Source organism: Neophocaena asiaeorientalis, unplaced genomic scaffold, assembly GCF_003031525.2.
Source record: "Neophocaena asiaeorientalis asiaeorientalis breed wild unplaced genomic scaffold, Neophocaena_asiaeorientalis_V1.1 scaffold150, whole genome shotgun sequence".
Taxonomy (NCBI): domain Eukaryota; kingdom Metazoa; phylum Chordata; class Mammalia; order Artiodactyla; family Phocoenidae; genus Neophocaena; species Neophocaena asiaeorientalis.
Window position 1 is genome coordinate 2645403 of NW_020176571.1, and position 12549 is coordinate 2657951.

Genomic DNA, 12549 nt, shown 5'->3' on the forward strand with positions numbered 1-12549 from the left:
AGGCGTGCCCCTCAGCCTGGCTCTGGGCAGGTGACTGGAGCTGGAGCGGGCGCGTGTGTCCGGGGCCCACGGGGGAGCGGGGACACACAGCAGCCCTTCCCCCCAAATGTCTTCCTGTGTCCCCACCTCTGTTCATGTAGCTCTTCTTCCCGAGCTGTTCCTGGGAGGTGCAGGGCATTTCCTGGGCGATTTTCTTACGAATCAGTTAGTGGGAAAATGCACCGAAGTCTTCAGGTTTTGATTCTTCGCCGTTGGGAGAGTTTATTAAAATCGGTGACAGCAGCCCTGCTGTGTTTTGGCCTTGGTGGTTCCTTCCTGGACAGTGGCTGGGCACCCCCCAGTGTGCCAGTAGCAAGGCAGTCCTAAGATGGAAGAAATAAGTCTGCTAGAGAAATGTGTGGGCCTCGAGGTCCCACACCTGGCGTCTCCACCCATCTGAGGACATTTCCAGGACACCTACTGCGTGGTGCTGTGCTCAGGGTTCACGAGGAGCAAAAACAGATACATCTCTCGAAGGACAAAGGATGACAAACGCTATGGAAGAAAAGCAAGGTCTCAGAAAGAATAAGTGGGCGTGGGAAGGATCCTGAGGGTCTAGGGTTGGGGGTCTGGGAGGGCTGTTCTGAGGCTGAGGTATGTCTCTCTCTCCATCCTAGCAAAGTTGCAGGGATCTGCTAGGCCCAGGGAGGGGGGTGAGCAGTTCAGTCACGGCGGTTTGAACCCTATTTCGGAGCTTCGTTGACGGTGCGATACAGTGTGAAAGTAACCCGCTGGCACCGGGGTCAGGAGATACAGCTTCTAGTCGTCACCGGCCCCGGACCTGCTGTGATTCTTGGTGGAATTCAGGTCTTCTTTTTTTGCAGATGGAGGTAATACTGGGCACCCCGCCCACACACGGGTTTGTTGTAGGGCTGGATGGGGTCATGGGTGTGAGAGCCCAACAGTGAGGTCATGAGACCAGTGGGGGGATGGCTGATCGGGAGCTGCTCTAAAAGCCAGGGGTCACGTCAGGGAACGGCAGCAGAAATACCCAGACGTGGCTCTACCCCCTCAAAGGGGTAGTGGGGGCGGGGCCGCCTTCTGTCCCCTCTACTGGAGCTCTGCCTGGAAGGGCAGATTCAGATCCTGCAGGTCCCAGAGGAAGAAGACAGAAAAGGAAGGGGAGCCCTCTGTCTAGAGGCCACACCTGTCAGAGAAGAAGACCTTAGGACACATCATTTAGCTTCTGTTCACCCGAATTTTCTCATCTGTAAAATGGGCTAACAACTACATTTCAAGGTTCTTGTGAGGCAGGCATAGAGCCTCAGGTCAAGCGATAGCTGGAAGGAGAGAGGAGCGCAGCGGTACCCGGAGAGTTAGGACTGGAGCCTGTGGAGATTGGGGAGCCATGGAGGGGGCACTGAACCCGTCAGGCTGCCGTGGAGCCTCAGACCTCAGCCCGTGCTCAGATCACACCCAGGTCTCAGATCCACACACGTGCACACACACAGTCCCTCACTCTCCTCAGATGAATGCGCATAGACCCAGACGGCACAGTCTGCCAGGCGCACCCCTTTACGGAGGCTGGCAGGCCTGGTTTAGGTCTATCTGCTCTGTGACCTTGGGCAAGTTCATCGCTCCGATCCTTAATTTGCTCCTCTATAAAATGGGAATAGTAGTATTTACATCATTGTGCTGTTAGAGTCCAGTGGAGGGTGTAGGAACAGCTGCCTTGGGGACATATTTCAAGCAAATCCATCCTATGTTCCATGATTCCACCCTCCCCCCACCCCTGCATTGGGCTGTCAATGAAACAGAAAAGCCCAGAAAGAGCTCAGCGACATCCTTGCTGCCCCTGGATTCCCCAGCCGCAGGCATCAGGTTGCATTAGGCCCCAGAAAGAAGGCTACACATTTATTAACTAAGCATTTTTGCTAGGAGGCAAGAGAGAGGCGGAGCTAAAAGAACCTGCGTCCTGTGGCCTGAGAGTCTTGCTCAGCACCAGCGTTTTGTCCAACAAAAGCAAGACATGAGTCCTTCCAAGCCCTAGTCTATCCCCTGTTTCTGGGAGAGCGATGCCCTTTCAGAAGAGGGAAGACTGGAATCAAAATTTCCCTCAAGTTGCATCCACCCATCCATCCATCCTTCCTTCCTTCCTTCTATCCATCCTTCCATCCCTCCATCCCTCCATCCCTCCATCATCCATCCAAATGCCTACTCTGAGCCAGCACTATATTAAATGCTAGAGGCAGAAACAAAGAATTATGAAAAGTGACCCCTGCCCCCTAGATACTCCTGGTCTGGGAAACAGTTTGCTGCAGTGGAACAAGCAAAGATTTTTGGAGCCAAGAGGCCCAGCTTCAGATCCCAGCTCCCTCATTTACCACCAGTAAATGAAGCCTTAGGACACATCATTTAGCTTCTATTGGCCCCAGTTTTCTCATCTGTAAAATGGGCTAATAATTCCTACATTTCCAGGTTCTCGTGAGGACAAAATGGGGTGACATGTAAAGCACCTAGGCTGAGTTAGGTGCTTAGGAACTAGGTTCCTTCTACGCCAGGCCTTCTAAAAGTATGCACGGGTTAGAAGATGGCTGTGGTGAGGAGAACATTCGACGGGTTTCACTGCAGCAAGATAACGGATTCATTATTTCATCTTGACTCTGGGCCCTCCCCAGTATGGAAACAGGCCGGTCTTAGGCAGGCTTTCCAGGTAACTTAGGGAGCCCTACCTGTTGTAAAATGGGGTCTCCTGCCCCCAAGAGTTCACCAGTTGTTCTGAATGCCCAGTGGGGGCTGAAGCTGCGGGGTTGGGTGGGCTTGAGTGAGGGAGTTCGGGTGTTAGAGGGAGGTGAGGTCAAACACGGCAGCTATTCTCTCGTGAGGTGGAGGGGAGGTGACATGTGTATCCCCAGGTCCTCGCAGAAAAGCCCCACACACTGTAGGCGTGAAGTAACATTTTTGACTGAATGACAGAGCTAGGAAATTCACCCTCTGCCCAGCCTGGTTTTCCTCCCTCTGGCGCCCCTTCCCGGAGAGGCTGGATCTTCTGTTCTGAGTGACTGCAGCCAGGTAATCACACGGACTTTGGTACCCCTCTGCAGCGAGCTGTACAGTTGACACACGGTGGGGACAGGGGCAGGGCATTGCAGCAACTCGATCACTCCATGCCCGCCGAGCACAGGGGAAACAGAGTGTGAATTCGCCCGGGGCCACAGCCCTTCTCCGCCCCAGCCCGCCTGGCTTGCTGGATTGTTCTGGTAGTCTCTCCACGGGGAGCCTCAGGGAGATGCTGAGAGGGGCCTGAGACACTGAGCGGGGTGTGCTCGATGGAAAACTACAGACTGAGACTCGCGCTTCACACCCCAGCCCTGCGGGGAAGTTCTAGGACACACAGGGGAGGAACAGGCAAAGGGAAATTTCCCTTTCTCCTCACAGCGTCTCCTCCCCCCACCACCTGGGCCCGAAGAAGCGTCTTTATTATCCGGAAGGGGGCACTGTCTGTCCTGAGTGAATGGCCCCGGACGGTCCTGTATGAGCACCGTGAGGATATCTCAGAAACAGCGATGAGGACCCCGTTCTGGAGAAGCTCACCAGGCACGTAGTGGGGACACAGATATTTATTCAACAAGTACCAGTTCACCACTGATGGCCATCAGGCAATCAGACAAGTCCCAGCTGTGTGCTGAGTGCCCAGAGGTCCCCATCGTCACTGCTGCCTGGGACACTCCAGCATCCCAGCCCCTGCTTCCAGACGACCCTGCAGCAAACATCACCAAGTGCCCTGAAGCACCGACAACACGCTAAGCAGTCTCCCAGATTGCCTTTCGCCCTCCCAGCATCTCTGTGAAGTAGGTGTTGTCACGCACCCTTGATGGGTGGATAGACAGAGACTCAGATGCTTGTCTGGCCGACAGACAAAGGAGGCGTCAAACCCAGGCCTGTCTACCTGCAAACCTGGTTCCTTTCTAGGTTCTTGAGGTGTGTTCTGGCACCTTCTCTAGGAAAATCCCAAGGAAGAGGGTTGTGGCTGTGAAGGTCCAGAGCCTTGCTTTGAAACCACAGAGAGCAGGTACTTGGTGGAAAAGTCCAGCAGTGATTCACCTCCTCCCACCCCCTCGTCAGCGAGGCCAGTTCCCCTCCCGAGATCTCAGCTTCCAGCCTGGCTGTTGGTGGTGCCCATCCTACCGCCCCGGTGAGAGAGGGCTGTGCCCACCGGAGGAGAAGGAGCCAGCGCCAGAGGGGGCACGGTGAGATGGGGGGGAGGGACAAGGGGCAAAGGTGGGGAGACGAGGTGGGCGTGAGTCTCCGAGCCCAGCTCTGGGGGGGTTGTCTTGGGACAGCGCCCGCCCGTGGGGGAGCTCTGGCCGGGAGGGAGGTGGGGAGGGGCTGGGGACAGAGGACTTGACTTCCTGAGCTTGGGTGTTGTAATCCTGGCTCACAGACTTCTGGCCTCAGTCCCTCCTGCTGCTGTGGTATTTCTCTGCCCCTCCACTTCCCAGTACACCAGCTCACACTCAAGTGTGCACACACAGACACACACACACACACACACACACACACGAGTCGCTTTCTGTCTGGGGGTCCCAGGACCACGACTGGATGGGATTCTGAGCTGGGAGGCAGAGAAGGAGCGAAGGTGGGGGACAGTTTCCCTTTCAGGTCGGGTATCCTAGCGGCTTCCCTGGGGCTCTGTTGGGGCCGCGAGGCTTGCGGGACCCCGGGGAGCCAGACGGGAGGAGGTGAGCTCCTCGCAGAGGGTGCGGGGTGGCTGGGTGGGGCGACACCTGGGAGGGGGACTGACTGGGTGGCAGTGTGTGTCCGTGCCGTGAGCAGGGCCAGAGGGAAGTCTGGTGTTGGGGAATCCTGGGACAAGGGGGTCACCCCAGCTCCTCTGCAGCATCTGAGCTGCTCAGGGACAAGCCTGGCTGGCGGAAAGTCCTGAGTCGGGGAGGGGGCTGGCTCCAGGGAGCGGGGGAGAGAGGAGCGACCCGGGCCAGAGAGCGAGAGGAGGGGGAGACAGACGGTGCCCCGCAGCTGGGAAGGAAGCGGCCAGCAGAGGGGCCAGACCCGTCAGCCTCCCCGCGGGCTCCACACAGGGGTGCGGACGGCAGGGCGGCCTGTGCCCCGGGGCGGGCATCGGAGGTGCGGGCGGCCCACGGGGTGTGAAGGACTCGACGGGGGTCATGTTTTGGTGCTGTGCACACAGGTATGTGTGTGCAAGGGGACGTGACGGGAGCGGCAACAGCGTGTGTGCTGAACGGGGAGCTGGTATGTGGGTGTGGGCTGAAGTGGGGCTGGGACGTCCAGGGCCTGGGCCGCTGCCCCTGGGGGCGCGTGGAGGGCAGCAGCATTTCCACCTGTGTCCGCTCCTCCGCCTACCTGCCCAGACCCTGAAAACAGTGAATTTGGGGCTTGTCAGCCTCCTGAAGGTTTCCTCTGCTTCTGGAGAGCACTGGCGTGTGGTGAGGTCCAGGTTGCCCACACCCTGCCCCAGCTTAGCAGAGCAGATGGGCAGTAGGGCAGCTCGTGCTAGGGGTTGGAGAGGTGAGAGAGCTGGCGTGAACCCTCGGGACGGTGGAGACTTCTGAAAGTTATCGTGACTGAGGATAACACTGTGTTTAAGTATTCCTGGCAAACGGGCGGGGGGTAGAAGGGCACAGTAGAGGGGGGCAGGGAGAGAGCTCAGTACAGCTTTTATGTCTAACGTCCTCCTGGAAAGGTCTTCCTTGAGTCTAACTTGAGTCCCGCTTGCTGTAAGGCAAGCCCGTTTCCCCTGGCCTTGCCATGGCCCTGGGCCAGCTTTCCTTCTCACGTGCTCCTGCTTTCATTCTGCCATTCCGGGTTTTCACTCTTACCCATAAATCATGCTCCTCTCAACAGCCTTTTTGAAAAAGAACAAACGTGTCACGTGAAGGTCAGCTCATCTGCGTTCTCTTCTCCCAAATCCTGCGCCCACCCTGGGCTCTGGGCTTTGCTTCCTCAGCCTGTGTTCCCCTCTAGCTTTCCCTTCATTTACTCCTTTCCCAGGTGGGTCTCCCCCACTCCAGCTGTTGAGGACAACTTGGCCCTGAAACAGCTGCCTCTGGTCTGGGGACAGTGAGGCTTGTCTCCTGGCCACCCCGTTGGTGACCCTATGCTCGGGCCCCGAGCTGGGCTACGCGATGGCTTGGCGAGCAAAGGCAGTATCTCTCCTTGTCTTTTATGGATCTCATGTGTATACCCTGCCCTCCCAACACCACAGTTGAGTAGGGGTCATTCTCTCTTTCAGGGAGACTTAAAGCCCAGAGAGGAGGTGTGATTTGCCTAAGGTCACACAGCAACGTGGCCGCTCATCTCCCCAGTTACTGTACTGGTAAGTTTGTTCAAACCATTCAAAAATAGTTTACTGAGCACCTGGGGGTGTCAGGGCCTGTTCCTCAATCTCTCTGGGCTTCATTTCCTCATTTATAAAACGGAGTTAATAGTAATTCTTCAAATATTTTTATGAAGATGAAACAATAATGCATGTAAGGATGTGTATGTTTTCAGCCCAGTGCTGACTCAAATGTCAACTTCTTTTTTTTTTTTAAGGCTTTTACTTCAAAGGACAGGGACACAGGGGCTGGTATGCTGTTTCAGTCCTCCCTTTTCTCTGATACCCCTCAATCTTGAGGGGAACAGGTGTTGGACAAGAAATGGAGTCAAGTTTTTTGTTGTTGTTATTGTTTGGGGTTTTTTGGCCGTGCTGTGCAGCATGTGGGATCTTAGTTCCCCAGCCAGGGATCGAACCCGTGCCCCCTGCAGTGGAAGCGCGGAGTCTTAACCTCTGGACCACCAGGGAAGTCCCCCGTTAACTTCTACCCTTACTAGCCAGGTCTGGACCAGACCTTGGGTCTCCTGTTTGATGCTTCTTCATCCATGTTTTTGAGTCCATTCATTCATTGGATAATGATTCAGGGGCCAGTCCTCAGAGTCCCCCAGCCGCAATTCTGTAGCAGTATCCACAGTTGGTTCAGGTGTCCCCAGGGGCCAAACCACCCTGTTCTTTCCACCTGAGGCTTGGTTCTCAAAGCCCCTGGGGTGTGGCTGATCTCTCTGAACCTGGAGCTCCCTTTCCTTCCCTTCCTCCCCCGCCCCTTCCTTTATATCAGAGGGTGAGGCCTTTGATTCCACGGGGTGCCTCTCTCCGCGCCTTCCCTCCTGGGCTGACCTTGCCACGGAAGCCTCCGAGTAGGTCCCAGTACCAGAGTTTCACCCCGACATTCTTTCCCATTCCTGGGATAACCTGCACTCTCCAAGTCACCTTCAAAAATTTCCATAACCTCAGATGGCCCTGCCACACCTTTCTAACTGACTTGGGCTTGGGTTGTTGCCTGGGTTAAAAGGACTAACAAGTAAACACAGACTCTTCTTTTAATAAAAAGAATCCCTTGTGTTTCTCTAGAAACTTGGAGGAGCAGAGAACCTTGGTAGCTCCTGGTCACTTTGGTTCCCCACTGCCCCTTGGAGGCAGAGGCGGGGGGCCTGGGGGAGAGGATCCTTCGGCAGCCCGGCACGTCTTCCTGGCAGAAACAAGAGTGGAGGTGGCGGAGTGTGGGGAGGGAAGGCCAGCAAGGATTCTGGATAGAGCACGCATCATTCTATCTCCTGGCAGCAGATAAACAGCCCGCGAGAGGGACAGGGTAGAGCAGAGTGGCTGCTCTTTAGGAGGGCAGGGAGTTGGGAAGGGCAGTGACCTGCCGTGGTGAGCAGTCACTTCTGGGTCTCCCTTGAGGGGACCGCTCGGATCCGGAGGTGAGCGCCCAAGTGAGGGTCCCTCTGGTGGCCACTTCTGCCACCAGAACCCCCGCCTGCTCACAGGACTGAGGTTCAAGAGCCAGGGTCCCCTCGAAGGCCGCTCCTGTCCCGACCTGGCCTTGTGCCCCACCCTCCTCTGCTCTCCCAATCAGATGCCCGGACTTAGCTGGCTCCCATGTTTACCCAGAGGCCATCGGTCATGCCGGCACAGCTACGAGCACACAGCTGGCCCAGGGAAGACCATGCAGTTACCGGGCCACACCTGCCCTTTGACCTCCTGTTACCCCCGACAGCCTTTGATCCCTTCTGGCCTGGAGGCCGGAGGCTAGGCGGGTGACACCCACCGACACTGAGCAGCCGGGCAGAAGGGGCAGCGGGGACGGCAGCTGACTGTGAAGATCAGAAGAGACTTGCAATAAGAGTCCCCGAGCTTGGGTTTCAATCCCCATCTAGTCCTGAACGGTCTCAGGCAAGTCACTTCACCTGTCAAGGCCTGGATTTTTCCATCTGCAAAATGGGCAAACTAAGAACAAACTGCTCCCTGTTTGTTCTCAGAGCTGTGAGAGCAAAGTGTGACTTTAGGTGTAAATATCAAGAATTTGGGAGGAAAATCAATGGTCTGCCAGTATTCGACAGCATTCCAGCAATAATGAAAGGTTAGGATGGAGAGAGCGGGGGTGACGGGCGTCCTTGGGGCTGCCCAGCTCATTCCTTCTTGTCCCTGCAGGCCACACCTCTCCTGCCGTCCTGCCCACTCCCCTCTGTGGCCTCCCAGCCCGTCCATGGCTGCAGACGACAGAAAAGTGGCAGTTCCCAAGGATGGGCCTTCTGTGGTCTCCTGGGTCCCTGAGGAGGGAGAGAAGTTGGACCAGGAGGGCAAGGACCAGGTGAAGGATCGGGGCCAGTGGAGCAACAAGATGGAGTTCGTGCTGTCCGTGGCCGGGGAGATCATTGGGCTGGGCAACGTCTGGAGGTTTCCCTACCTCTGCTACAAAAACGGGGGAGGTGAGTTCACTCTGAGGTGGGGAGAGCAGTGCCCACCAGGGCACCTCCTGCCTGGGCCGTGGAGGGAGGCTGGCAGGGAGCTTGACTCCAGCATCCCCCCGCTGTGAAATGGGGATGCGTCCTCACGGTGAGCTCCTCGCAGCTCACACTCTGGGCCACCCTTGCCAGGCACCGTGCTAGATACAAAGCACAACACACTCTGGGTTACACTCCAGCAAAGGGCAGCAGACCACAGACAGATACGTCCACTGTGGTCTGTCACATTGTGGGGAGCGGACGGGCCAGAAGCAGAGCAGGGAGGAGGGGCGGGGAGGGGCGTGAGATGGGAAGCGAGGGGACCAGGAAAGGGTCTGGCCGGGAGGTGGCCTTTGAGCCCAGACTTGAAGGAGGTGAAGGAGCCAGTCTCAAGGATGCAGTTCAAGTGAAGAACATTCTAAACGCAGGGGACGGCAAGGGGGCAATGACAGGCGGGAGAGGAGCCAGAGGTCGGGGCTCAGCCCCTCCGGGCCCTGCTCTGAGTGACATGGGAGCCACTGAGGAATGTTGATCAAAGAAATGACATTATCTTGTCTATGATTTTTTTTTTTTGCAATACGCGGGCCTCTCACTGTTGTGGCCTCTCCCGTCGCGGAGCACAGGCTCCGGACGCGCAGGCTCAGCGGCCATGGCTCACGGGCCCAGCCGCTCCACGGCACGCAGGATCACCCCGGACCGGGGCACGAACCCGTGTCCCCTGCATCGGCAGGCGGACTCTCAACCACTGCGCCACCAGGGAAGCCCTATGATTTTTTTTTTAATTCAAGAAACAATTTTATATTTTTCAGCGCTGGTAGTAAAAATGAGCAGGGGCACGGTGGGGAGGGATCAGAGTCACCTTTGTAAGTGTACAATTAAATGGTTTTAGTATGTTCACAGACTTGTGCAACCATTACCACGACTGATTCTAGAAATTTTCCATCACCCCCCCAGAGAAGCCCTGTACCTGTTAGGAGTCACCCCCGAGCCCTCTCTCCACCAGCCCTTGGCAACCACTCATCTACTTCCTGTGGCTGTGGATTTAACCTATTTGGAATATTTCACATAAATGGAATAATTCATTTAGATGAGTTTATGTGTGACTGGCCACATTCATTTTTGCCTTTTGAAAATAACTGTATTCCTCTTGTGGAAATGATATATGTGCATATTAGAAACATTCCAGAAAGGTAAAAAAGAAGGAACATTCCTGTTTAAAAATAACCACTGTTTAGAAAATCCTTCTAAACGCTGTTTTTTGTTTGTTTTTTTTTTGCGGTATGCGGGCCTCTCACTGTTGTGGCCTCTCCCATTGCGGATCACAGGCTCCAGATGCGCAGGCTCAGTGGCCATGGCTCAGTGGCCATGGCTCACGGGCCCAGCCGCTCTGTGGCATGTAGGATCTTCCCGGAACGGGGCACGAACCCGTGTCCCCTGCATCGGCAGGCGGACTCTCAACCACTGCGCCACCAGGGAAGCCCCGCTGTTTCTATTTAATTTGACAAATATTTAGTGAACATCTACCACGTGTCTTGTTCTCTGTTTTATTTATTTATTTAAAAAAATTATTTATGTATTTTATTTTCGGCTGCGTTGGGTCTTCGTTGCCGTGCATGGGCTTTCTCTAGTTGCGGCGACCAGGGGCTACTCTTCGTTGCGGTGCGCGGGCTTCTCATTGCGGTGGCTTCTCTCGTTGCGGAGCACGGGCTCTAGGCACGTGGGCTTCAGTAGTTGGGGCGCGTGGGCTCAGTAGTTGTGGCTTGTGGGCTCTAGAGCACAGGTTCAGTAGTTGTGGCGCACGGGCTTAGTTGCTCCGCGGCATGTAGGATCTTCCCGGACCAGGGCTCGAACCCGTGTCCCCTGCATTGGCAGGCGGATTCTTAACCACTGTGCCACCAGGGAAGCCCCTTTTATTCATTTATTTGATGTGGACCATTTTTTAAAGGTCTTTATTGAATTTGTTACAATATTGCTTCTTTTATTTTATGTTTTGGTTTTTTGGCCACGTGTGGGATCTTAGTTCCCTGACCAGGGATCGAACCTGCACCCCCTGCATTGGAAGGCAAAGTGTTAACCACTGACCACCAGGGAAGTCCCTTGCTCTCTGTTTTAAAACTTATAGTTCTTACTGCAAATTGCCTAAACCGATGACTCCAAAGAAATAGAAATGGGACTTCCCGGGCAGGCCAGGGCTGGGGTGAGAACTAATGCTGGGGGAGGATGTGGTGGCTTATTCTTCCCCGGCCGCAGTGTCACGGACATAGAGGTGGCTATGACCAAAGATGATCTCATCAGAGCCCTTGTTCCACAGAGGAGGACAGGGGCCCAGAGACCTCAGCCACTTGCCTGGGACCATGGAGCTGGTCGGCAGCAGCAGGCCCGGGAAGACTCACCAATTCGTCTTTGCTCTCACATGTTGCTATTAGGAGGGCAGATGGTACAAGAGTTTGGGAGGGCAATTTGGAAATGCCGGTCAAAGACCTTAAAAATGTTCATCCCTGGGACTTCCCTGGAGGTCCAGTGGTTAGGACTCTGTGACGCTTCCACTGCCATGGGCCCGGGTTCCATCCCTGGTCGGGGAACTAAGATCCCGCTTGCCTTGTGGCATGGCCAAAAAAAAAAAAGAAAGTTTATTCTGAAAAGGTGGAAACAACCCAAACGTCCATCAGTGGATGAACGGATAAACAAAATGTGACCTATAGTGACACTGGATCGTTATTTAGCCTTGGAAAGGAAGGAAATTCTGATACATGCTGCAACATGGATGCAACTTGAAGACATTATGCTAAATAAGTCAGTCACGAAAGAATAAATACTGTAGGATTCCATGAGGTGCCTAGAATGATCAAATTTGTAGAGACAGAAAGAGGAAGGGTGGGTGCGGGGGCTGGGGGAGGGGGAGGGCAGTGAGCGTTGAAAGGGGACAGAGCTTCAGTTTGGGTGAGGAAACTCTAGAGAGGGCGGTGGCAATGGTTGTGAATGAACTGAATGTTGCCGAGCTGTGCACTTCCAGACGGTTAAAAGAGTAAAAGTTATGCTACGTACATTTTATGACAGAAAAAGCAAAAAAAAAAAAGGTCCATTTCTCTTGCCCTCTGACTAGCAGTTCCTCTGCTGGAAGTTTACACCGAGGAGCAAAGTAGACAAGTGCACGAGGACGCGGGCGACGGTCCTCACCGCAGCAGGCTAGCAGAGGAGGGGCCTTGTCTGCGGGGGGCCCAGTTCAGACCGGAGCCTGAGGGAGGGGAAATACCCTCTGGAAATGATTACAGGGAAAATCATTTTCCCAAGGTGTTTTTGTTTGTTTGTTTTTCTCGAAAACGGAACAAACTTGATGATTTAATAAGCATATCAAATTATACAGAACACATTTTCGGTTCCAAAAAGAATAAATGGACTAGATGTGTGAAGCACACCGAGAAAATACATAGGGCATATATTAGGATCTCCATCTACGTTATCATTCATTTCCCTTCGAAGGTCTTTCCTATGCCGGGTGGGGCGCGGACTGGAAACTTTCCGCTGGGCCCTGCTCACAGACAGGAGGAAGCTGCTGCCTTGGGCCCCTGGGGGCTGCGGGGGTGCGGCTGAGGGGTTGGCTGCCAGCTCAGCCCCCTTCCCCCTCCTCGGCAGGAGCCTTCTTCTTCCCCTACTTCATCTTCTTCTTCACCTGCGGCATCCCAGTGTTCTTTCTGGAAGTGGCGTTGGGCCAGTACACCAGCCAGGGCAGCGTCACAGCCTGGAGGAAGATCTGCCCCACCCTCCAGGGTG

At 54.9% G+C, this 12549-nt stretch overlaps 1 protein-coding gene across 9 annotated transcripts in view; it reads left to right on the forward strand.

The window, feature by feature from the left end:
• Positions 1-4108: 4108 nt before the first annotated feature.
• The window catches only part of SLC6A12 (solute carrier family 6 member 12), a 21635-nt gene continuing 13194 nt past the window's right edge, over positions 4109-12549 (forward strand). Inside the window, exons 1-5 of one of the 9 annotated variants that reach the window (XM_024733376.1) lie at positions 4113-4229; positions 6251-6334; positions 7911-8227; positions 8486-8763; positions 12412-12546. In XM_024733376.1, the coding sequence (XP_024589144.1) occupies positions 8541-8763; positions 12412-12546 (358 nt within the window). In that variant the 5' untranslated portion in view covers positions 4113-4229; positions 6251-6334; positions 7911-8227; positions 8486-8540. The other 8 variants (XM_024733378.1, XM_024733383.1, XM_024733382.1 and 5 more) reach the window with 8 other exon arrangements.